This window comes from Hippoglossus hippoglossus, chromosome 24, assembly GCF_009819705.1.
Source record: "Hippoglossus hippoglossus isolate fHipHip1 chromosome 24, fHipHip1.pri, whole genome shotgun sequence".
NCBI classification, from domain to species: domain Eukaryota; kingdom Metazoa; phylum Chordata; class Actinopteri; order Pleuronectiformes; family Pleuronectidae; genus Hippoglossus; species Hippoglossus hippoglossus.
The window spans coordinates 7,010,793-7,037,537 of NC_047174.1; the positions used below are offsets into that span (position 1 = coordinate 7,010,793).

The 26,745-nt window shown below is 44.6% G+C and overlaps 1 protein-coding gene across 3 annotated transcripts in view; it reads left to right on the forward strand.

Moving 5' to 3' along the window:
• The window catches only part of LOC117758241 (pleckstrin homology domain-containing family G member 1), a 61,131-nt gene that overhangs the window by 27,228 nt on the left and 7,158 nt on the right, over positions 1 to 26,745 (forward strand). For 2 of the 3 annotated variants that reach the window (XM_034579757.1, XM_034579759.1), the window contains exons 2-9: positions 11,157 to 11,722; positions 17,022 to 17,122; positions 18,372 to 18,441; positions 22,783 to 22,829; positions 24,674 to 24,824; positions 25,223 to 25,354; positions 26,076 to 26,258; positions 26,368 to 26,463. In XM_034579757.1, coding sequence (XP_034435648.1) covers positions 11,157 to 11,722; positions 17,022 to 17,122; positions 18,372 to 18,441; positions 22,783 to 22,829; positions 24,674 to 24,824; positions 25,223 to 25,354; positions 26,076 to 26,258; positions 26,368 to 26,463 — 1,346 coding nt within the window. Of the gene's footprint in view, positions 1 to 495; positions 892 to 11,156; positions 11,723 to 17,021; positions 17,123 to 18,371; positions 18,442 to 22,782; positions 22,830 to 24,673; positions 24,825 to 25,222; positions 25,355 to 26,075; positions 26,259 to 26,367; positions 26,464 to 26,745 lie in introns of those variants that run through there. The other variant, XM_034579758.1, reaches the window with a different exon arrangement.

Consider the following 26,745-nt stretch of genomic DNA (forward strand, 5'->3'; position numbering starts at 1 on the left):
ACACACACACACACACACACACACACACACACACACACACACACACACACACACACACACACACACACACACACACACACACACACACACACACACACAGATCCCTCGCTTGGCCTTGTAAAGTGTGTGTGTACGTGTGTGATCTCTGGAGCTGTGCGCCAACAGCAGCAGCCTGCTGAGCGTGCAGCAGACGCAGGAACACACACAAAAGGTTTCGCCGGCCCTCGTCTAAGCGTTACACGCCTAGCTGAAAGTTTGATTTTGGAATGAGGGAATAAGAGGAGAAGAAGAAATTGACAAAGATGAAAAAAGAAGGAGGGGAAGGTGGAGAGGAGGCACTTGATGTGGAACTCCCAGCTCCTTGTAATTTGCTGCTGGGGGAGCGGGAGGAGGAGTCAGGGGGAGGGGAATACCCAGCAGGGAGGGAGCAGAGGCCATTCACTCTGACACACACACACACACACATGCAAACACTCACACACATGCACACAGTTGTTGCCACAGGATAGAGGGAGGGAGAGACGCGCGGAGAGAGGAGATCCTCAGTGAAGTGAGAGGAAAGAAGAGAAGGGAACATATCAGCCGGAGGAGTGTTTGTGTGTGTTCAGGAGGAAAACAGCCTGAGAGAGAGGGAGAGCGTATGGTCCTGTTTATATTCTGGAGGAGTGGACTGAACGTCTACTCCTGGGAGAGAGGACACATAATGACTGAGAGACTTTGGGAAATCTAAGGGAATTTTTTTCCACTGGGAATATTATCTGGAATACTTTTGGATAATGTGAGATGCCCAGGAAATCCTCTTTCTACCCAGATCTGCGCTTTTTAAAAACTCGCCCTCTGTCGCTCTCATCTCTGTTGGAAGGAGAGACTAACCAGCCACGATGCCAACCGGTAAGCAGCAGCTGTTAAACTTACATTTTGTATTTCTCAGGCATATACAACAATGTTTTCCAGCATCAATTAGAGACACTCAGACAAGTTTGAAATGAATCTGTGATGTTGTGGGATTTTATTTTGGCATCAAAGATGTTGCATTTCAGAACAAAACCCTGATTTTCTATTTGGAGAAATAAACCATGCACATTTGTTTTTGAATGACGAGTGAAAGATGGAGAAGTAAAGTTTGGAAAGTGGTTATTTTCTAGTGGCCAAACATCAGACAACAGCGTGTAAATATCAGATCCACTCACGAGTCTTTGATGGTTTGGCGTTGTGTCTTTCGTGTGTGATATTTTCTTCCCTCAGCTGACAGCGCTGTGTGAAGTGTCTCTGCAGCGTGCGTCTCTCAGCAGAGCTGCTGTATGAACAGCGTCCTCATGGTTTGTTTTCTCACCCCTGGTGTCGAGGGGAGCGTGTTTGCTTTCGTGCAAACCGTCGCAGGTTCAATTCCCAAATGATGCTGAGATGATGACGTACAAAGCTTTGTGCTTTTCTCTCATGAGCCTTATGTTTTTAGATATTTTACTTTTCTGGCACTTATAGATCAAATTTCAGGTGGGTTCAACGGTGGAAATGCAAGGTGTGTTTCTGCGTCTGTGTTTTTTCAGGAACTGAGAATGGAAACTCACGAGCAGCCAAATCTGTCACAAACCTTCTCTTCCTGTTTCCAAGACAAACAGATTAAGTATAAAATAAAAATAAACACCTTTCCACTCTGCTCTACTTTAGTTTTCTATCTCTTCATATCTGCTAAAGCCAGCACGTGTCAGTTTCCTCATGCTGGGTGTTGGTTTGACTCGGTGGTGAGATGCCATTCTGCAGCCTGTGACCCAAATTAGAGCCTTGAGGGCAGCAGTTGTGGGGGGTGGCTACAAATGTGGATAGAGAGGGGCAGAGGAGAGAAGAAGAAGAGGAGGAGGAGGAGGAGGGAATAATTACTGTTTAGAGCAAACTCTTTGGTTTAGAGGTGCTGGAGACAATGGACCCCTCCGTCCTCCTCCTTACACCCTCGTAGCTCGGCCAGTCCTGTGGGAGGACATCTGCCCCCCACCCAGAAACTGCATCTCCACAGATGCTGCATGGCTGGTGGGCGGGGGCAGGTCCTGTTGGAGTAATCTAAACAAATCAATAGTTTTTCCATCTCAATCTCACGCTTCACCTTCCGCCAAAATGTTGCATGTAGAGGCTGTGTAAGACGGTGCCGTGCAGGCGGAGGTGGATGCAGAGAGTTTTTAAAGCTTTTTCCTCTGGGTTGAAATCCAATCAGGTCAGAGAAGGAGGCTAGTGTGTCGCCCTCAGAGGGGGAGCAAGGGTGTGTGCATGGAGGGTCGCATGGGTGTCCCATGGGTGGGTGCGAAAGCCTATATGTGTGTGTGTGTGTGTCTGAAAATAGGGGGGTGTGAGCTCGAGGGTGGACATTTCTTTTTTTCCCCACAGAGGCGACTACGCAGCACATTCCTCACTGATGTCCACAGTGTCAATAACAAACAGAGAATCTCCGCCTGAGACTTCTCCTCACATCCCATAAACACGACCTGCAGATAAGAGAGATTGTTAAATGGCGTTTAATCATTAAAAAACTTTACTGCGGCGCCAAAGCCATTTGTTGCTAATTAGCCTCCCGGCCGTGTGTGCGGTTGCACACATCATGTTTTGTGAGGCTGTGAAAGCCACAAGAGTCTATTAAGTCACACGTCATGTTTAAACTTCTGTCTGTATCAGTCGTGACGTGTGTTGACGTGTTTGAAAAACGCTGTCATGAGATTGTTGCAGCTTGTTCTGCAGCTATATTGTAAAGGAAGGATGCTATTTCTTTCCTTTTACCGCTCGTCTTTCTCCGTTCGTCCTCCGAAACATCTGCATTATGAAGAATGTCCAGGCCGGCGCAGGTCTTTGTCACATTCCCCGCCCTCTGTTTTCAACTTCATCCTCCCCATCTCCGTCCCTTTCTTCCGCCTCTGCTCCTCCGCAGTTGTTCGGCCGCGCTGTGAAATCTTGAGTGACATTTTAAGGTCCTTAGCGTCAGTTAAAATCAAGCCTGCGTCTCTATCAGAAGTGACCTTAAGTGGACACGGTGGAAGATGTGAGGCCGTGGCTAAACGGACAGCGAAGACTTTCAGATGCGTCCTTGTGCCGCGGAGGATCGGCGCAGGCTGCAGGGAACAAACGAAGTCTCGGAAAATTGTCTCGGCCATTTTCAAATATGACGGTGTGGGTGCTTGAGTGAATACACCAGTTTGGGTTAAACTTTTTAAAGAGCCACTAACGTAACTTTAGCAGGGTTAAAGTTTGACAACAAGCAGGATTCAAAATGAGACAGAGTGAGTGGGAGATGGAAAAGGAGAAAGAAGCAAGGGAGTGGGTGGTGTTTGACCTCTGGCTTTTCCTCTCATCTTTTCTTCCTACTTTCATTCCTTCGGGTCCTCTCCTCCTCATTACTCACACATGTCCTCTTCTCACATCCTCTTTCCTCAACCAAGAAGCTGGCGAAGACGAAAACAAACATTTTCATTTCAGTCTTGTACTTACAGGACCCATCATTCATCAGATTATTATCAGCGTCTGGAGGTTTTTCAGGGCTGTTGCCTGTTACAGGACTGCAAAGTCAGCAATAAGCTGCATGGCACTGAGCTCGGCTGCCATCTGGTCGCAGCATAAACACAGAAAACACACACACACACAAGCAAACAAGGTTGATTAAAGGGCCAGTGAGCAGAGTGTGTGGTCAAGATCCTGTCTGGTTAACTCACTCCTCTCTGGGAATAAAGCCTTGATCATTCATGCCGAGTTTTAGTTCTTTTCGGGATAAATATCACAGCTGTTATACTCTGGTCTAACTGGTCTGTGGCCGAAAGGTGAACATGGATCTTACTGATCAGCATGGATTTGTTAAAACATCTATTCTGTGGGTTGTTTATACTCGTGCCGTGGCAAGATCTTTTCCAGCCTCCATGACATCACACGTGCAAGTTTACTTCGAGCTAATTGTTAAATTATCTTTGTCTTAAATTAGCTCATTTGTCACTGGATCTTCCAAATGCCTTCATTTAAACTTTTATACAAGGTCTTAAGATCTGAATCTACTCCTAGAAATTGACCCTCCTGAGTGATGTTTCTTGTGTTTTCTTGAGTCCAATGTGTTGATTTCATGTCATAGTAAAGTATATATTCTCTGCTCATGTGTTTTGCTAAAAAGAAATACACCAAACATTGGCGTGGTGAGCATGGTAAAATGCAAGATTTCATCGGGTGTATTTTCACTCTAAAAACGTTATTTCTTTACGCAGATATGAAGCAACCAAACTAATTAAAAAGATTTAAAACTCTCTGAATTACTATGTCTACTATCTATATTAATAATGAACAACTGTTGTGATATCCTCTTGTGTGACGGTACAGTCACAGTCCTGCGTTCAGAAGAGTCTCAGTAAAAGGGAGTGTTCTGAACACATGTGCTCCCAATGCAAATATGAGCCTTGGTGGTCTGTAGCCGCATACACAAGCCGGCCTGTGTGTGTTTTTACATAGTAAAGTATACGCCTGGCGAGGGATGGTCTGAGCCCAGAGGAATGTCCTGCGGTGCTCACATGGACACAGCGTACTTGGCGGACCAGCTGAACATTATCGGAGTTTGTATGTGTAATAGGAAGATGGAAGAAAAAGAAAATAGCAGGGATCGAGATGATGGCAGGATTTACATCTGATTGGATTTGTTGCAATTGGCAAGAAAGGAAATTGGAGTAGAGGCGATGGAAGGAAGGAAGAAAAACAAAGAAAGATGGAGGAGCGACTGACAGCTTGTTGCGCTGGTCTCTCCTCGCTGATGTCAGGGTGTTGTTTTCTCTACCTTCAGCTCTTGTCTTCGTGCACAGTCGCACCAGAAAGTTCCACAGTGAACTTCTTTCATTCAAGTTAGTGGCTGGTGATACAGTGGATTGTGCGGCTGCTCCCATTGGTTGATGGCAAAATAAATGTGAAGGGGGCAAAGGTTCAGCGATCACCAATGAGACACAGACGATGATGATACAGAACCCAATGAGAAGGAAATGTCCACAAGCAAATTCATTGATGTGGGCGGTTGCATTTCACTTAAGCTGTCCTACCAATCACAGACAAAAATGTCCAAAAATATCTTGTCAAAAAAGACATTTTGTTGTAATAAATACTGGTGCTGCAAATTTAGATTTTAAGATTAAATTTAGTTTGTGGTGATTTCATAATAGGCTATTTGTGCGTAATGCTTCATATCATAGGTTTAAAGAGTTAAAGCCAATTTATACTTTTTTTGAATTTGTGTTGCTTGAAAGGTGCATGAAGTGTAAATGTTATCGTGTCCATGTATTGGTCACTATAACGATTCTCAGGACTCTTTACCAACACTGAACTCTTCCGTCTCCGAGTCGGCTAAACCAAGTGGGTATTTTATAAATTCCCCTCTTTGATTTTCCTCGGACTTTGTTTTATTGCCGAGGGATACTCCCTGGAACCAGCCTCCTCCACACGTTACTTGTCTTTTAAACCCAGTGATTATAGGGACACTATGTAGGTTAAAATAAACACAAGGTATTTTTTGCAGCTGCTCTGTATCCAACATCTGCACATGACATAATACTCAGGATTCATAGGATGTTCACGTGCCCATTATAAAGCACTCACGGGGCTGTTTGACCTGTCTGAGCCACTTGTGAGGCTCATCAGGGCCGTAAAGAGACCCGGGTCCTCACAGCTGTTTGCTGACCACTTTCAGGATGAAGGGCTCTTCAGGTGACCGTAAAGCGTGCAGTGGAAATTGGAGAAGTTAAGTGTAGCATGAGTCATTAAACCGGGCTAGACGGGCAGAGGGGCTTTACCAACCTGTTGCACTGACTGAGGGGATGGAGAGGAAAGATCAGGTGTCAGTTGTAGCAGGTTGGCATGTATGTGGATGTACAGCACAATGGCTAGAAGCAGTTTATAACCCTGTGGTATGTGCTGTATATGTAGCATCTGTGTGTATTGTTTAGTGTTTGTGTATTGTGAACACGACACTGACCAAAGATTTCATTTATAGATTAAGTGGTCTCAATCATGATTCAATTTAATCGTTACTTCTTAATATGTTGAATATATGTTGTTTTTATTTTAAATTCAATCAATCAAACTTTATCTATATGCTTTAAGAGCAGGCAGGAGGCAGGAGAGGAAAATCCTGCTGCAGAAAGCACGTGTTTTTGTTCACAGCACATCAACACCAGCGTCGGCCACAAAAAACTCCCAAATCTCGTCATCTGTCCAATTTTAAATTGTTGGCAACTTCTACGTGTCTTACACTTCAGTTTCGTGTGTGTCATGTGAATCATCATCAACACGCCCACTCGCTCGCTGTGAATTTGTAGAAAATCGTCCTGCTGTGTCCTCACATGGGCTCACACATTTTCCCGATATTTAACCAGGGGACTGGAAAGAAAAGTTTCCTGGAAAACGTCTGGAGCAACTGACTCGGACATTTGCACTCACACAGTGTGTATCTGAAAGAAGCTTTTGCTTGTTAAATCTGGTCCATCCAGAGTTGTTTTGTGTCGTGGTGCAAAGATAACTGCAGGTTTATGGGTAAATGAGTTTGCCCTCACCTCCATTGATGCATCCCATAATCTAAACTGAGAAGAAAAGTGTAGATGCATTCTGCACGAGCTGGTGAATATGCACCAGAGTCCTTCAAAGGGTGACGATTATATAATCTATAAATTATCTACTGCCAATACATGTTTTAATCAATTTGTCATCCTCTTTTAAGTAATCAGAATAAACACACAAATATTTACAGGTATTTCCTTGTTCTAAAAATATAGCAAAAATAGTTAATAATAAACTTGCAGTACATAGCCAGTAATTTTACCATCTGTGTTTATCGCCTGCTCTCTTCTCAGTCTGGTTCCTTCTGGTTCTCGCTGTTTTCCCTCCAGACGAGCTTGATCATCAACATATTAAACTTCTTAGGGAAGCGGCCTCGGCTCTTTGGGGGCTTTCGTTTTCAAGTTAAATGAAAGCCAGAGATTGAAGACAGGTTTTGCAGCCTCTCTGTGAATCACCCTCTCTGTCTCGTCTGGCAAACACGGACATACAACACAAACACACACACGGACATACAACACAAACACACCCACACGGACATACAACACAAACACAGACACACACACGGGAAAAACGGTCCCAACCTGCATGCGTAGGCACTATAATTGGAGATCGTTTACAAGGATCGGGTTGAACATAATCTGGACAGGGGCTAACCAAAGCCTGTCCATCTTCTCCACTCTCTCTCTCTGTGTGTGTGTGTGTGTGTGTGTGTGTGTGTGTGTGTGTGTGTGTTCAAGAGCCAGTTCACCCAGGAGACGGCCACAGCATGTCCCAAACACGAAGCCCGACGCTGGGAAGGAGGGGCTGGGCAAACACGGGATGGAGCAATCTCTCTCTCCGGGATGTTTGGGTTTCACTGCAAACGGAAACACATGGTTTTCTCTGTATTTGTTCTCTAAGCCTGTGTGTTTGTGTGTGTGTTGCACGTGCACACTGCCCATATCTAACTGATGTGAGGACCATTAGGTAATTCCTTCAGGTAGCGTAATCTTCCGTGATAAACCTAATGCATTTTGAGTGAAACGCACACGGGACAGATTTACATACACCTGTTGTGATAAGGATAAAGCAAAGGGCAAAGAAACCGGTCAGTTACCCATTAATGCCACAGTGTGTAATATAATAAAACTCATTGTGTGTATGATGACTCTATATGACGTGTGCTGCTTATCAACAAGCTGTGTGTGTGTGTGTGTGTGTGTGTGTGTGTGCGTGTGAGTGTGAGAGAGAGATGTTTTCACCCACTGGACTCTCTGATCTTTAATTGTTAAAAAGTGGGTCAGTCTGGGGGAATGTTAGTATTTGGATGGACGCACACGCACATTTGAAACACGCACAGTCAATCAGCGCCTTGGCCTGTCTGAGGAAAACACAGTTTCATGCCACTCCAGCTTTTGGACGCTCCAGTTCCTCCCTGCTTTTCTTGGCACGCCAGCGGAACAAATTTGAAGCGAAAGCTGTGATTCAGCAGGAGTCTCACCCCATTGTTGTTGTTTTTTCAAATGTGTAATTCAATACTGTTGATTTTACATCCATGAAACATTATAACCAGGTATTGGCTTCATTTTATTTTCCTCTGAAAAACATGTTTGTAATGGTTCAGTAGAGACGGACAGACTCGAGGGCCTGGATCTGGCAAAGACATATTTGTGATGTTTGGACTCATAGCTGCACTCGTCAATATTTTGATATTCGCAATGGATCAAGGGACTATTCATGATCAGTACCAGACTAGGGCTGTGGCTCATAAAGCGGGTCCTCCACTAATCAGAATGTCTGTGGTTTGATTCCTGCTTCCTCCAGTCTGTATGTGGAAGAGTCTTTGGGGAAAATACTGAGGCACAAATTGCTTCTCATGGCTGTGCCGACAGAAAATAAATGGTGTTTTTGTTAAAATCCTAAATGTAGTAGCGTTGCATGAATGTGTGTGTGGATGGCTGACTGTGACTTGTACTGTAAAGCACTGAAAGAGGTCGATAAGACAATGTTTCCAAAAATGTTCAAACCCAGAGAAATCCCCAATTTTACTCAAACTATACGTTTATTTTTGAGGCCCTTTTAATTGCATCATATCCCTTTACCCGTGTCTTTGCTCGTCTCTGCTATAACTTCCTGAGGCAAACATGTGATGAAACAAAAACCAACTGCTTGCCTGTTTTCCTTCCAATGTTTGTATTGGTCACTCATAGTAGATCCTGATTGTTCGCCGGCGTTTTCCTAACGTGAATAAAACTTTAATACCTCATTGAGTCGCATCAGGGAGATTTTCATCGGCAGTGGTGGTAAAGACAACAACTCCCATGATCCCACGCGGCTTTACGACGTCATCAAACTAGGTCTTTTGTTATTGTTTTGATTGAGAGACGCCTAGTGGCCTAGATCAGGGCTCACGAAATGATGGGGAAAAGCCAATGATTGCGTGGCTTCTTTATTAAAGCGACAATAGTTTGTTTTTATACCCGAAGAACTCTGTGACCTGTAGTCTTTAACCACATTTGGAGTTACCACCAGTAACCACAGGTGTCGCCAAATTAACCAGGACAGAAATCTTTAAGATTGCCACTTTAAATTAGGCCAACTTTGACATAAAAGATATGTCAGATATCCGCTAGAGCTTATTTAAATTCTCTCTCACAAGAGAAACATACCGGTGTCCTTTCTTAGCTGGGTATCTTTGCGTTGGTAGTTTTCAAACTCAGCCCTGTGATCTTCTCGTCACAGACCAGTCTAACGAGCACGTCTGCTGCTCTCTAAAGAGGTGTCACCGTAGCAGAAAGACCTCCAAGGTACCTATTTGAAAGGTGAGAGAGTGGGTATGTACCCAGGATTCTTTGAGCTTGTCCTCAGTTTCACGTTTCATGTTTTTGAACGTGAGCGTGTGATCTCCGGAGCTTTGAAGTGAGACAGGTTTTAAAGCTGAGCTGGTGCTGCTGGCAGAAAGAAAGAAAGAGAGAGAGAGAGAGAGAGAGAGAGAGAGAGAGAGAGAGAGAGAGAGTGACACTGTTCTATAGGGCTCTGGAGATCAGTGTTGCCACAACACCGGTGCTGCCGGCTTTCTGGTGTAGCGAGCTTTGATTATAAAGACCGGTGTCAAACTCCCACAGAGACGGTATGAGGCTCTCTCATCTTGTCCTCCCCTCGCCTGGCCACTGTGTTTACTTGCTCCCTGCACTTCCCGTCAAAGCTGCCCTTTGAAGCGAGACCTTGGAAACCGTTGAGGGAAACTTGGAGAGCTTCTGTCCGATACGCTGCATGTGTGGTTTCACTTCAGCCGGCCTCACTGTGGGGCCTCGGGAGTCAGTAATCATATCTTAACGGATCTCTCCACAGACCCAAGGTTGAGAGCCAGTTTGGCACCGCGGTACGCCAAATAGACTCCTGTAGTCGCACACACACACACACACACACACACAAACTTGTGTGTGGAATAGGGCTCTCATTCATGGCCCCAGTGTGGAGTGCTCTCTGTATTACACTAAGCTTGTCATTAAACTCAAGCTCTTTCTGTATTCCGCTGGAAAAATGCTGAAACACAAACATGCACGCACACACAATTCGAAATCTAAAGTTTACGTTTCTTGTGTGTGTTGGGAGTTTTCACCAGCTCCTTGTATGTGAAACATTTGGGTGGAACTGAGGACAACTGTGAGTCAGTGGTCCTCATCTGACTGCTGGTCAGTCACACTGTGGTCCGCAGGAACGTCAGGCATTGCGATACTAAACAGTTTGGCTGTAAGAATATTAAGGTGCTGAATCGTAAGTTACATACTGTGACTCGGTTCCTCCTCTGTGGCTGTTTGTTTGGTTTTGATTTGAGGAGGTCACGTGTTGAATCTCTATAAACACATTCATCGTGTGAATGTGCAGAATATTTAGGTGAGGGACAAGATTTCGGTCGTTCTGTTTCAAGTTTGACCAATCACATTTCGGCAGGCTTTGCTTTACCTGCATGTTTGACACGTGTGTTAAAAGAAACTTAACAGTGAACAGAAGATGGAGTCTTGGCCCAAATATTGGCCATTGCCCTCAGATGGCCTCCAAGGTTGTTCATAGACAAACTTGATATTTGAGAGCTACAAATAAAATGTTACAGATTTTACTTGTTAGACCACCATTGCGAATGCAAGGTATTGGGCACTTTCTAGTCCAAATAAAGCCAAAACGTTGATGTTTTTTTGCAAAGTTTGACAGTGAAAGGCCCCAAAAAGGTGGTAGCATCATTGGTCCAGACAACATCATGTATTCTATGTGCAGCCTTTTATTTAGAAACACTAGGACAAGAAGTCTGTATGTGCCCAAAGGTGAAATTTAGAGGCCATTCACCTTTTGCTTCTGTGTGATTGGCCGTTATTGTGCCTTGTTCAGTCGTGAGTCATGTTAAAACCTTTTTTGCTGAACTGCTTATTTGGGTGGAGCTGCCCGTAACAACACCCCCGCTGTGGCATTGTGTTGGTCTCACTGAGATGAATGAGCCAGCTGGTGTTTTTATTTCCACAGATCTGTTTGTCAGAAAACTGCCTTAGACAACCTGAACTTAATAATAATATTATATAACATATTTGGCCGCAAATCTGATGTTTGTCTTTGTCTCGTTATCTCTCCAGATGATTACAACTACCTGCCTGATGTGTTGCCGCCCCTTCCTGAAGTCCCGGACTCTGGCTCTGTCCTGAGCTCCGTCGACTACCCGGCCCGCTGCCTCCGCAACCCGGCCTTCCGCCACGCCTCCCTGCGCTACTGCTCCGCCCTCAGCATGGACTCCTCTCCCGACAGCGCCGAAAGGCCGATCAGCTACAGCTCCACCTCGTCGTCAGCCTCCTCCCGGGACAGTCACTGCTCCCTGGGCAGCCGCTCCACCCTCGTCCCTGCCACTCACTGTAACCCAGTGGCCTCGGACCGGGACTCCGGGGCCATTCGGTTGGAGCTGGTCCCGGCTCGGCAGCTGGGATGCGGGGAGGAAGAGGACAGAAATGATAGAGGGATGGACACAGGGAGGGGGCAAGGGAGACAGGGCAGCGAACAGACTCCGACAGAACATTCAGAGCCAGAGCTGAGTCCTGTGGGAGGTGAGCGGACGGGGCAGGGACCCAGGACATATGTGGACCGAGTGGTGCAGGAGATACTGGATACAGAGAGAACATACGTCCAGGACCTGCGAAGCATCGTAGAGGTAAGAGACAGAAAAAACAAAACATAACATAACCTCTGCAAGAAATGAGAAGCAGAAGGATCCTACACATGGGACGGGTATAAAATATCAAAGGTAAAGCGCTTTTGGCAGCAGATCAGATGTGAGGCTTTGAACGAATTCAAGGTTACTCAGATTATATCAACTCCAAATGTGACCTCTCAGCTCTCCCCCAGGACGGGTCAATCAATTTATCTTCAGGATTTTGTGTGATCTTAACTATAGTTAAGGTTTTGATCGAAAAAAATACGGTATACAAATCTATACAAATCTATGAACTGATCCGATACCATGTCTTTAAAATACGTTACTTTCACAAAGATAAAACTGCAAATTTCTTTTCTCAGAAAACAAATTTCTTCTTCGCCGCTCCAAAACAGCAGTTGTGTTGTTAAAGTATTTTCTGTTAGTGTAGCATTAGCCAGAGCTGAAATGTCAGCAAATTTGCAATATTTCATCCTGGAAAGTCCTGGCGATGTGTACAACATGCAAGTTGCACTGGTATCGTAAGTACTCAGTATCGGCAGATATGCAAAGTCCGGGTATCTGTATCTGAAGGCGGAAAATGGTATCGGAACTTTTTGGCTTGTGATCCTTTAAAACAAATCACCCCCTCATGACTGGTTTCATATGTCCAGATTTTCTTTCTTTTCTTTGTTTTTATTGCTTCTTTAGAGACCTGGGAAACAGCTATTCAGTATAATCCAAAGAGGGGGGAAAAATGCAAACATTAACATAGAAAACATGTTTTTCATTTTCTCGTAAGAGGCAGAAATTCAAATAAGATCAAATGGTTTTAACATTTTTAGAAGGTCCCATCTTTTCCAGGCAAAACAGTGACTGAACTGAAATATTTCCTCGCTGACCCAGTTAGGCTCTGAGCAGCAGTGGGACGTCATAAACGTGCTGCAGTCCAGCGCCTGCCTTGACCTTGGTCTCTTCAGGAGGAATATGGGGCTTTAATTTACAAGATAACAATCATCCTTTATATCTTTGTGGTTTTCCCTCACACACACACACACACACACACACACACACACACACACACACACACACACACACACACACACACGTGACACATGCAGCTCATTGCCTGCAGCGAACCTTCAATACAATAAGGTCACCTGTGTTTGCAGGCGGGGTTTGGACCGAGTTACACGACACCAGAGCTTTTGTGCTGTGGGCAAAGGCACACACACACACACACAGAACCACACAACTCTTTTCTTTTTTTAAAAAGCACACGCACGCACACACACACACATACTGTATACACACACACTCAAATACACTCCCTTTGTTAAAGTTGGCTTTGAACTGCGAGGATACACATTGCCTCCAGTCAGGACTTTAGAGGCTTTGTTTAAGCTTGGGTGCAGTGGTTTGTACCAAAGGTTGCTCTCCTTTCACTCTTCTTCTTCTTCTTTTCTTTCTCCGTTCAGCTCTTTATGGTTCTGTGGAACATAAAAAATGATATTGTGCATGCTCGAATATGTGCAACACACATGTGACATGTGTTTTGCATTTGTGTCCTGCAGCTAAATTTGAGTTGTTTGTGGTGTAAGATGCATGTGTCGGAGGCTCGTCCACATTTTTCCACATCTTTCCTTCCCAACTCTGCGATCCTGGATCAAGGGTCGTGTGTGTGTGTGTGTGTGTGTGTGTGTGTGTGTGTGTGTGTGTGTGTGTGTGTGTGTGTGTGTGTGTGTGTGTGTGTGTGTGTGTGTGTGTGTGTGTGTGTGTGTGTGTGTGTGTGTGTGCGTGCGTGCGTGCGTTTGTTGTATAGGGTTGAAAAGGTTTATACGAGGGGAAAAAGAAAGCAGGATATTCATATTCCCGAGAGACAGGATAAGTAGAGGGAGTGCGGTTTTAGATGTTGTGGCTTTGGCCTGTCACCCCTGATCGATGTCCCACCCTCTCCTGCTCCTCCTTCCCTTCCTCCTCCCTTCAGGAGGTGAGGAAAAGGGGGGAGACAGAGAGGAAGGTAGGAAGGGATTTAGGTCTGAGATAACACTGTCCAAAGTAGGTTAGGAAAACACTGAACAGAGCTTAGGAGCAGCACTTAATAACCCTCCACTGCCGCTCTTCTGCACATCACCTATCTCCATTAGTGCGTCAGACCACCCAGCCCTGGCCCACCACACTCAGACGGCAGCACGGCTAATTCTTCACCAGCACTTTGGATGGGACGCATGCATTTTGCCTTTCTTCACCCTTTTTAATGCCGGTTCCAGTGGGTGCACAGAAGATGGATTGCGATGGCTGCGTCTGTGTGAATAGAGCTTTTAACATGACGGTTTACTTATCGGGAAGAGAAGACCACTGGACAGCATCAACCCATCTATTATCAGCACTGTCCTGTGTGAGCTGGTCCCGCAGTATCATCCCATAATCCCTCTGCCCGCGCTGCTTCCTGCAGGGGAAGAGGGTGGGGTAAAGCCTCAAACACAAATATTTACCCAGACTCCCTTGGGCTCACCTGTGTCCCATCAGTCAGCAGTGGTGTGGTAGTCTACACACACACACACACACACTGTGCGAGCTTGTGTGTGAACCGTATGTTTTCATTTAGATCAGTTACAGTACAAGTGAAAGTACTGAGCGGTCTGTCAGTTGGTCCAGGAATTAATTCATGTCTATGGTGGCCCTGAAAACCATGCAGCCAAAGAAAAGAAGAGAAATGAAAAAGGATTTGTCAACACACCAAACACTGCTGCAAAAACAGAAACCCTAATATGCCTCCAAAAAAGTTCTGCAAGACTGGACAACACAACCAAATGCACAAACGTGCTGCCAGAACAAAAGAAGTCCACCGTCGAGTCTTCTCACACAGCTCAATAAAAATGATTTAGAAAACAATACATTTCCTGGAGACACTAAAAAGTGATAAACAAGCTTGTCAAGCGTTGTTTCCCTGGAAATGTCTGCAAGTCATTTCTTTTGTGTTGTGCAGAAGTTTATGCATCTGGTTGTGTCCTGAGTGTTTTTTCCGAAAAGTGCATGTGTTGTCAAATTGGCGAAATTTTTTCCCCCATTTGGTTTTGTTTAATGTATTTGAATGTGTTTTTCTTTTGTATGATGCAGCGTGTCGGGCTCGCTCTGCCACTTCACGTTCCCAAAACAAAGCTTTGATTTGATTTCCCACTGCCAGGCCATTTGTAGTTGACTGGGCATTTCAAATGAAAAGTGACAAATTGTTTAAATGAATGAGATTTGAACGTCGCCACTCGACATTACTTTGAGGAATGACTTCCGACTGTGAAGGGATGTGATTGGTGCAGAGGAAAGAAGTGTGTACTTGAGGTGGTTAATAGTTAACAGGAGAAAGTATCAAGTTTGTACATGTTATGTCTGATGCTTAGCGGGGAGTGTTCCTTAAGGTGTGTGTGTGTGTGTGTGTGTGTGTGTGTGTGTGTGTGTGTGTGTGTGTGTGTGTGTGTGTGTGTGTGTGTGTGTGTGTGTGTGTGTGTGTGTGTGTGTGTGTGTGTGTGTGTGTGTGTGTGTGTGTGTGTGTGTGTGTGTGTGCTGCCCATTGTTAAGAATCAGCCAGGCTTTGACTGAGGGTGTTGAGTGAACGGGTCAGGCCAGGTCAGATCCGTGACCCGTGGCTAATAAAGCATCACCTTACACATTACCTTCGATAGTCAACAAAATCCAAACATGACCTCCTGACGTGACCTCTAACCATCAAATCCTCCCAACAGAAACCACAGCCTCTTTCATCACCTTCAAACCAATAAACATTCAAATGACTTTCACTTTAGGTTTGAATCATGTTGTTTTGGCTGAGACTCTCTTTTTAAATCCCTTGTCTGTAGGACTGCTGCTGTTATAACATTAACATAGAAGATTAAAGCACAGCAGCAGGCTGTAAATTCAACAGATAAAAGCAGGTGATCAGGGAAGTGTGTGTGTGCTGTAATCAGTGGGTGTGTGTCCTGCCCAGTTACAGACTGTGGTCGATACTTCCTCCTACTGACTGTCCCGTGTGTGTGTGTGTGTGTGTGTGTGTGTGTGTGTGTGTGTGTGTGTGTGTGTGTGTGTGTGTGTGTGTGTGTGTGTGTGTGTGTGTGTGTGTGTGTGTGTGTGTGTGTGTGTGTGTGTTATGTGTTCTTCAGGTGTAGTTGTGTTTCGGGTTTGACTCCCATCTTTCAGCAGCCTGCAGGAAAAGATATTATCAGAGCTCATTTGTCAGAGAGACAGACGAGCAAGAGGCGCTTCAGAGAGACAGACACAGCGACTCTCACGGCTCCTGTGTGTTTCCTGATCCGGGTTCAGATTTTTGTATCGACTCATGGTTGTGATTACACAGTGTAAACAACATACACAAGAACGTAATGACAAACTAATGTGAGGGATTTAATGCAACAGAAACCAGCAACAGGCTTGCAGAAGAGAAACGGTGACTGGTGTGTGTTTTCCCCCCCCCCCGCCTCTCACTTTCTGTCTGCGGGGCAGACTGAGAGCCGAGTCGTTACAGCGCTGACGGCAGTGATGGAGCCAGTGATAAGAGACGTTGGTGTTAAATCAGCCTGAGCAGATTTATACCTGTTTTCCAACATGTTGAACCTGTGTTTCCTGCAGCATTGGAGTGACTGTGGTGGGACTCAAACCTGATGATCAGCCTTATCTCCCCGATCAGGATGTTTACACAAAACAGAGCCACAGGGGACCAAGCAGCGCAATAACATAACTTAACGTCTAATTATACCACTTCAAATCAAATTAGAGAATTTACATGAAATGAAAAATGATGTATACCATGGGTGTTTTAATTGGTGTTGCTGGCTATTACAACTTAAAGAACAGAGGAGGCCATGACGAATGATGAGTCATATAATTGTGTGTGCACAGGAAAATTAAAGAAAAACATTTAAATAAAAATGATGATGATGATGATGATATGTTCCCCTTCAGTAGAACAGAAACAAAGTGCGGGGGGGTATTATAGTGGCATGAACTCAATGACTAGTTTATAAATAAATAAATAAAATGTATTAATGAGGAGTCCCCAAAAATAATACAGCAAGTTAGTTCACGTTGTATATGTGGAACTGGAGCACATGCAAGAACGATAATAAAAGGTCTGTTTCTGTTTCTACAGTGGAAATTCCTTTCGGTCTGCAGTTCTAGTTTTAGGTGAACGTTGTGGATTGAACAGTAGAATGTACCACTACATGCTGTGTGGGTTTTTAGTTTGATTATCTGAGAATAGACAGACGTCTACAGCCGTCCAGCTCTAACATGACTTCTCTCTCTCTCTCTCTCTCCTCCTGTGCAGGACTACCTGGAGTGTATCAGTAACCAGTCTCGACTGGCCCTGAGCTCCGAGGACAAAGGTTCACTATTCGGCAACATCCAGGACATCTACCACTTCAACAGGTACAACATGGAGACAGTGGCAGTTCACTACAGACCTAAGTCATAAATATGAGACCTCAGACTTTACCTGTGAGGCCTAAGTTACCTCAGACAAAGACGGTGATGTGACAAAATAGGTCATTCAAGTCAAGTCATTCCAGTATCTTTTAGAAAAGGATGATTTTGCTTTCAACCTGAATATATTTTTTTCACAGATCATGTTAGAGCTGATTCTTGTTCATCAATATTTTAATATATATGGTGTCTCATGCCTTTATATTCTGAGGCTAATACTGACGTGTCCCCAAGGAGAATAAGTTTAAACAAGAAATATTAACACCTATGATGTAAGTGGTTGTTGACAAATCCCAAGTAATTGTCAAGTTTTTTTCTACACCCGTAAACTACTGTTAATCCTGTGCAGTCTCTGGTGTTAAGTGAGTTGTATGAATTATCTTATTGAACTACAACGCCTTGTGACAGCTATTTTAAAGTCTTGGGTGAGTCCCATTCACAATCTTTCAAAGCCATAAGCAAATCATTAGGTTACAGTGAAATATAATCTAGCTTCAAACTTGAGTTGGACTTGGCCCCAAAATGTCTGACGACATATTAATACACCGACAGACTCTCGTCTCTCCCAGGCTCAACAAACAATGACCTGTTAATAGTGAAACTGGGCTGAGGCACCTGTTGATTTCTTGGAAGGGCGTTGTGTGTGTGTGTGTGTGTGTGTGTGTGTGTGTATAATCAGTCCCCGTCTGCATATTTGTCTCCTCCGGCACCGTTCTGAAGTGTGTGTGTGTCTGTCTGCTGTATCCAGACGAGATGGCTAGCTGAGCATCAGCCCTGGTGGTCTGGCGTCACACTCTTGTCTCCCACCTATTCATTTCTCAGCTGCTGTGTGGCAGAAAACCTGGCCAGTAAAAGGAAGCGTGTAAAAGCAGTTTAAAGCGGTGACAGTGACCTCATGCTTCAGCCATGAAACAATCACTCCAGCAGTTGTGTTCCACACACACACACACACACACACACAGCTACATACAGGAGCACCCGTTTGAATTCATGGAAGTTTCTCGTTTGTTCAGAGCCGAGCGCCCTGAGGCCTCATTCGCGCACCCAGCGTGACTCTTTCTCCTCAAATTCACTGTGATTGTTGTGAACAAAGAATGGTGGGAAGAGGAGAAACACAATCTGTTTACTGTTAAAAGAAGAAGAAATTTGTGGGTTCACATCAAAGTCTGATCTCTCTGATTTCCTTTGATTTCAGGGACCTTCTTCATGATCTGGAGAAGTGTAACGCCGACCCAGTGGCCATCGCAGAGTGCTTCGTATCCAAGGTAAAAATGTCCAACGCCTCCTCCAACTCTTTTGACTCCACTGATGGAAAGTAACTGATGACACACACTCACAATGTGACACATACTGAAACTGAAGTACATGTACAGTATCAGTTTACTTGAGTCTTATCAGAGAGATTTTTTTCTTCTTTTTTTCCACATGAATCATTTTACAACCCCTTGATTCAGATCTACAAATGTACATTACCTTTGTTTATATCTAATATTTAAAACTAGCTTCTCCTCTACCAAATATAATAAAAAACTGCTTCTTACACCTTGAAGCATTTCTATTAAAAATCAAATATATTATCCATCCATCCATTATCTATACCACTCATTATCCATATCCTACGGGGAGGGGGGGGGGAAGCTGGAGCCAATCCCAGTTGATGTTGGGTGGGAGGCACGGTGCACCCCTGGACAGGATGCTAACGTATTGCAGGGCCAACACACAAATAACCATTCATGCTCACATTTACACCTCTGGTCAGTTTAGTCTCCAATCAACCGAACCCCAAACTGAGTGTCTGTGGACTGTGGGAGGAAGCTGGATAAAACCCACGCAGACCTGGGGAGCACATGAGAACTCCACACTATCACTATTGTGCCTTGGTTATAATGTGATTTATTACAGATTGAGTTCTTTTGAAACTTTATTCAAGTGGGATTTTGAAAGCAGAACTTTACTTGTAATGGAAGATTTTTAACCGTTCTGAGTATTTCCTCTGTACTACTGTCTGTCTCTGTGTCCACATGCCAACTCCTTTCCGTTGCTTGTTGAAACCTGTCCAAACAGCTGGCAGACACGCACACACGCACACACGCACACACGCACTAACAGAAAATGAGAAACAGGTTATTTTAAGAGACCAGTTCCCAAAAGTCCGATGCAGACGTTGCATACAGTCAGTGAAGTTTATCGTAGCCAGTAGCATCACTTTAGTGTCGGGAATGTCCGTGTTAAGTGCAAGAGGAAGGACAACTCCAGAGGAATTTTAAAGACCGCCCAAATATGTAATCACTTTTTTTTTTCTTTTTTTTACTGGAGGCGGGTAATAGCTGCACTTCATCAAGAAAAGCTGGACTCAGCAACTCTGCTGAACGACGTATCACTGCTCCCTCTGTGTGTGTTTGTGTTCTAACCTTTCTTCCAGCCCGACTCCTCACCCATCCATGCCTCATAAAATGATTATGTCCCATGATAAATACACTGCATTCCAGCACTTCCTCTAAAACAGTTTACATTCCCTCCCTACCCCCACTGCAATTACACCCAATACCACAGAGCAACTGTCTGACCATGTATATAAAAAAACAAGTCACAGTCACAGACTCCCTAAATGCAGCAGCTGCTGTTGTTGACAAACCCGTTTTATAGCGGCCCACAGCTCCACTCGGCATAATTAACTGGGATCCATAAACGAGCCTGGATGCTAACGTCCTGTAACTGACTGATTAACGGAGCAGTTAGCACAAAATAAAATGTCAACAGATAATGTCTGTGTTACGCTCCACCGTTTGGCGACCCTAGGGGGCGTACAACCCTCAAATCACTGACCACAACTTACTGGAATCAATGACAGAACACCTTAAAAACAATGGGATTTATTTACATTAAATACAATCTGAGTGCAATGTTTTGAAAGGACCTCAAGTCCCAGTTCAATGCTCCTCATTGACAGCGGATGGATAGAACCAGGGAAGAGCTGCAGAGAGGAAAGTGTGTGTGTGTGTGTGTGTGTGTGTGTGTGTGTGTGTGTGTGTGTGTGTGTGTGTGTGTGTGTGTGTGTGTGTGTGTGTGTGTGTGTGTGTGTGTGTGTGTGTGTGTGTGTGTGTGTGTGTGTGTGTGTGTGTGTGTGTGTGTGTGGCTTTATGAAGCTGACTTCTGGTAAGAGACGTGTTAGTGAAGGTTAGTCATTGTTGCTAAGACCCAGAAAACCACAAATCTTTCTTTCACTGTTTCACTGCTGTGAAATGGTCACACACACACACACAGCTGATACGTTTCTAATCAGTGTGGCCCAGTGTCCCCACCCTGCCCTCTTTGAAGAACAGACAGATGTAGTTATAAATCTCGGCCCCCCTCTCAGATAATTGGCTATCTATCCTCATGTTCCCCTCTGTTTGACTGAATCCTCTCAGCGCTATGTGTTGAGTAAGCCTTTACAAGGTTTTATGGGTTGCTACACGCTGACTGAAGCAGAGAGAGCACAATTAAAACAAGATCTCTTATTATTTCGCCCCTGGTGATCTTTAGGGTTCGGTGCCTGCCCGATGAGTCACTGTGACCAGTCCGGTCTCGACGCTGCAACACCGTAACCTGCTGCTTTATTACTTCATCGTTAAAATGATGAGTGGGTGCTGCTGCGACTTGACCTTTTTTCTCCTTGTACTGTGTTGTGATTAGTGGCCACAGCTCCAAGAAAGTAGAAATCTCTCCATGTAATTTGTATCATGATATTTTAGATTTCCGTCATGTGCACAGTTCAGAACTCTCACATGCAGCATTTGGATATGATGATTATATGATTTAACATAGCTTGTATATATTTCTACGAGGGAAGTATATTATAGATTAGTTATTTCAGGGTCTGTTGGTTTCCTGGTTAGGTTCAAAGAGTGGGTGCAGACGTGCGGTTGCCTGTCGGCGTGTGCACGCATGCAAGCTCTGCACAAATTTGTCTTCCACGGAGGCAGTTATGTGTTTTGCGGTCTTGCGTTCGCAGTGCAGAGGGATATCAAGAGTGTGCATTAGGAGCGTGTGTTGGTGTGTGTCATCAGAAATCGATGGTGGCACATCTGGTTGTGTTTAGGCCTGGTTTTGTGGCGGCAGACTTCTGGAGACGAGGAGGAGAGCACTGCTCTTCAATTTAGGACGGTTCTCACGGAGCACCTCAGGCAAACATAGCATGAGTTTTTCTGTCTGTGTGTGTGTGTCTGTGTGTATATTAGTGTGTGTGTGTGTGTCTACATATAGTCTGTTTGCATATACATAGGTTGAATGTTTTCTTCAGCATGAATAGGGATGTATATTTATCGTAGTACCATAACATTCACATACATCCACTCGATGCATACAGTGCGTTCACATGTCGGCACACATGTATGAATGTCCACAATGTCCTGTAAATGTGTGTGTGTACATTATGAACCAGGACAAATGTCTGTCGTCTGTCCTGTGTGTTTACGATGTCACTTCCTGATAGCTGTCCTCATCCTGCGACCCCCACCTCAGTGTTTATGGACACAAATAGAGTTCAATTAGATTTTCACGTTATGCAACCTTGAGGGGGGGGGGGGGGGTTCATCTTGAGGCCTCCAAGAGAGCGACATGTGAAAGAGGGATGAAGAGAAAAGCTTTCGAGAATGAGGGAGGAGGGACGACAATGGAAGAGAAGAGTGTGTTGTAGAAATCAAGGAACACGGTGGATGATATAGAGAATTTTTTGAGCGGAGAGGAAGAACTTCATTCCAGCTTTGATAAGTCAAGCTGCGTCTGATGTGGTTTCATGTGAGGCCGGCAAGGTGGGAAGAATCTCAATCAAAGGGGCGGGAATGAGGGGGACATTTAATCCGAGCACTGGGAGCTGCTGGGATCAACCGACTTAAAGGCCAGGATGCAGCCTGATCATAAGCTACACTGTTGATTCTCAATTAGAAGCAGTGAAGGGAGAGAGCAGCCTCGTCTGTGGGCAGCGTGCAGAGCAGTAAACATGAACCCAGTCATCAAACCACTGCAGATGCATGGTAATGAACAATGAAAACAATGGTGATAAATCTTGACCTTTTAAAGGACTGAACCAGTGGTTGTATATGTTGTTTTTGTAACGGGGAAACAGACTTTGATCTCAGTCTGAAATTAAACTGCATTTCTACCACTGTATAGAGTCAGTCCGATTTTTACACAATACATAGTCTGTATATAAAGATGGACGACATGACTGCTCCCTGAAAGTGAAGCCAAAGTGTCCTGATCGCCACCTAGAGGCTGGCTGCAGTATAAGCCATAAACCCTGCCTCCTCCATGTAAGTCGATGGGACATGGACCAAATTAAAAAGTCAAAGTGCTTTTTTTAGTCATGTGAGCAACAGGGCTTGAAAAATGCTAACATCTGTTGATCGGTCAGTCCATAAGTTTGGCCTCGAAAAGAAAAATGGCATCGTGATTAGCCTCAGCTGTACTTTGTCTTGCCGAGTGTGTTTTAAAAGTTTTAGACATTTTTCCAGTAACACACACAGAAGCCGACAATTATCACGTGACATTACTGTGTCTTGTATTTCTTCTTCCTGATACAGAAGTACTTGAACTCACTACTTCTCCTTGTGTTTTTTTTGCAGAGTGAAGAATTCCACATTTACACCCAGTACTGCACCAACTATCCACGGTAAGACAGCGGTAAAATTGTGTGTGTGTGTGTGTGTGTGTGTGTGTGTGTGTGTGTGTGTGTGTGTGTGTGTGTGTGTGTGTGTGTGTGACGGTGTTTATTCAGTCCTCTGTACAAAACCCAGCTTCTCGTCGCCATTGTTCCGTCCTGATCTCACCTCCTCGCACTCGTCTTCCCAGCGTCTCACATGGCCTCATTGTGCGTGTCGATCAATGCGTTACCTTTCTTCCCTCACTGACAGACTGACGCGCTCTATAGTCGGCAGCTCGGCAGGAGTCAAAGTGTCTACTGGCTGTTGTGCCGCAGGGTCTCTCCTCCTCCATGCTCCTTCCCCCACCCCCATGCCATTCCTTTATGTGCGGCCTATTGACAGAGTTACGGCTCACGCACTGACAGATGGGGCTGTTAAAGATGTCACCTTATCATAGCTAAACCTGTTAATGTTTTATTCTGCTTTGTGTGAGCGCGGCCCTGTGGGACACCTGAATGAACGGCTGAGGAGGAATAATGAAGAGTTTGTTTTTTTCTGTCAGTGTGTCTATTGTGTATGATTTTTAAAAAGGCTGAAACTTGAGGCTATTCTTCATGCCAAGATATACAGCACCTAACAAACACACCCTCTCCTCTGGCTTCCATTTGTCTTCAACCGTGCATAAGATAAGAACCGCGATAAGAAACGCACGTGGGGGAACTATTTACAAGTTAATGATGACTAATGGCGAATGCTGATTGTGTGCGTGTGCACGCGCCTGTGTGTGAGGAGGCCATTGTCAGCTGTTTGAGATAGACCCTCGCCCACATCCACACCACAGCTGGTGACCCCAACCAAGGTCACACACGACACACACACACAACCATAGGGAGACACTCTGCACACCAACGCTGGCAGAGGCTGCAGATGTATCATGGTCATGCTGAGCTCGAAGGTCAGGTTTCCTCCAGAACAATGTGAGGCCTGTGTGGAGCTGCACTGGAATTCAGACATGCAGACATGCACATGCATGCGCGCGCACACACAAACTTACACACACACACAGAAGAGAGCGAACGTTTTTGGGCGACTCAAAACGTTCTTTCTCTGTCTTTTTTCCGCTCTGCATACGTTCACACACACACACACACACACACACACACACACACACACACACACACACACACACACACACACACACACACACACACACACAGCCTCTGTTTGTCAGTGAAAAAGCCTCTTTCTTCACCAATAGGTCAGAACACGCATTTGTAAATGTGGTTCATTAGAAGTTGTTAAAGTCATGGTTTTAGCACCAAAAATGAAATGTTGCTGTCTAAAGGCTAAAAAGAGACTTGATGATCAATTACTTAATAATATTATTTATTGACTGTCAGTGGAATCATACTGTAAATACCAAATTGCTCATTCAAACTGTAGAATTAAGTGTTTGTCTTATTAACTATACACACAGCGTATCACAGTGCATAGTCATTTGATGATTTTGCATGCATGTCTGAAAGTATACAGTTAATGTGCACAGGCACAGTTAATGTACAAGATGCACACTGACTTCAAATATTATTTATGCATTATGTTTGCATACATTTGCCATATAGTTAGAATACAAATAGTCAAATGAATAATATTTTAATAATCATCAGACTGCATTAGCTTTACAAAGTGAGCTCAATAAACTGTGTATAATCCCCATCACAGCTTGCTATTCCCTTTTATGTTTTATAGTTAAAGTTTCCCCTTTTGTTATTGTCTGTGAGAATATACATTAAAAGTCTCATTAGTCTTTGTTGTCAAATTACAGTTTACTTCCCCTCGCTGACATCTCATTCGCCGTGTTCTGCCTCCACAGGTCGGTGGCTGTGCTCACCGAGTGCATGAGGAACAAGGCGTTGGCCAAGTTTCTCCGCGAGCGCCAGGAATCTCTGCGGCACTCCTTGCCCCTGGGCTCCTACCTGCTCAAGCCAGTGCAGAGGATCCTCAAGTACCACCTACTGCTGCACGTATGTCAGTCTGTTGTCTCTGTCTCCAGTCTCCAGTCTCCGTCTCTCTCTCTCCAAAAACACACAGTATCACAAAAACAATTACTCATAACCCGCAGAAATGCAAGTGCAGGCACCCACTTGCAAGTGCACAGAGAGGACACTAATGTTTTTATGTATTATAATGCAAATGGCTTTGTGACTCTCCAACTCGGCTCCACTGGAGAGGCCAAATGTTTCGACATATGGTGCTCTCAGTATGTTCCGGTGTATGTGCTTGCATTACGGTGCATGCATTATTGTTTCTCCGTGCAGAAAAACACACACATTGGTGTATGTACTGCAAGTGTTCATGTGTGAGCATACGTGCACGTGTCAAAGTGCTAACTCCCAGCGATGTGTGTGTGTTGTCTGTGCAGGAGATAGCCAACCACATGGAGAAGGACACAGAGACCTACGAGGTTGTGCAGGAAGCCATTGACACCATGCAGCGAGTGGCCTGGCACATCAACGACATGAAGAGGAAGCACGAGCACGGCGTCAGGTTGCAGGTACGACAAACACGTACACACAGGACAAAACCGCACGCTTGCCTTGTCTCTCTTTATTCCTATATGGCTGAAACAGACACAGGAGTTTTCAGATTTTTTTCCAGGAGCCATTTCTTTTATTGTTGCACGGGGCAGTTACGTGATCTCTGGGTTTGAATCGGCCAAAGCTCTGATCCTCCCCACGTCTTACGCAAGTCACTGCGTTTTCCACTGGGCTGATGATGGCCTTGCATAAGGGGGGGGGGGGGGCACATAAAAGGGAAGCTTGTTTCTTTTATCAGCTGGGAGCCAGAATGCTCGGATGAATGCAGGAATTTGTGCGTGGTAGGGTTCAGTGTCTAGATAGAAATGATAGATATTGATAGAAACTTTCAAGTCTTTATTGTTATTTTACTTGTTTTTCTATTTAAGTTTGTTTCTATTTCTCCCGTCTTACTTTCTCAAAAAATACCTTTTTATTATGGCTTTTCTGTGATTTATTTTATTATTATATAAATTTATGATTTATTTACAAATCTTAACACACTTGGACACAAATTTTCTGCATATTTTTCTTTCAATATCTCATCTTTTCCTGCACCAAATCCCTTAAGCTTACTTTTTATGTACTGTAGGTCAAACATTTATTTTTCTGACTCAAGATATTTTTTACTCTCCCACTCTTTACAGCTATTGTGCAATTGCTTTTCCATAATTATTTAACTCTGTGTGCCCGCCACAGGAAATCCAGAGCCAGCTGACCAACTGGAAGGGCCCCGATCTGATCGGCTACGGAGAGCTGGTTCTCGAAGGAACATTTCGTCTGCAGCGAGCCAAGAACGAGAGAACGCTCTTCCTGTTCGACAAGCTGCTGCTGATCACCAAGAAGCGAGAAGAAAGCTTTACGTACAAGGCTCACATCCTGGTCAGTCATGATGCTCGAGGCACTACATGTCCCAAAGAGACGCTAAACACACGAACGTCCGTGCTCAGCGACAGTATTTTTTACGTGACGTCCCATTTGTGCTTTGCAGTGTTGCAACCTGATGCTGGTGGAAATCATTCCAAAAGAACCACTGAGTTTCAGTGTGTTCCACTACAAGAATCCCAAACTGCAGCATACAGTCCAGGTAGGAAAACACATTCATCACAGAAAAAGTCGAACACTTTAGCCGTTTTCAGGCATGAACTCCAGATAATGTCCGCAGAATTTCTCCAGAGAAAGAATCCTGCAGAGGATCTACTACTCTTTCTCTCATCGGCTCATTCGGACAGTTTTCAGAGTTTTCCCAAGGGGGCTGACCTGGGAAACTCACTCGCACATTTGCATTCACACATCAAGCCGCTCCGTAGAATGTCAGGAGATTATCTGGAGTTCAAGTGCATGTCTGAGAGCAGCTTTTGTGAGCGTA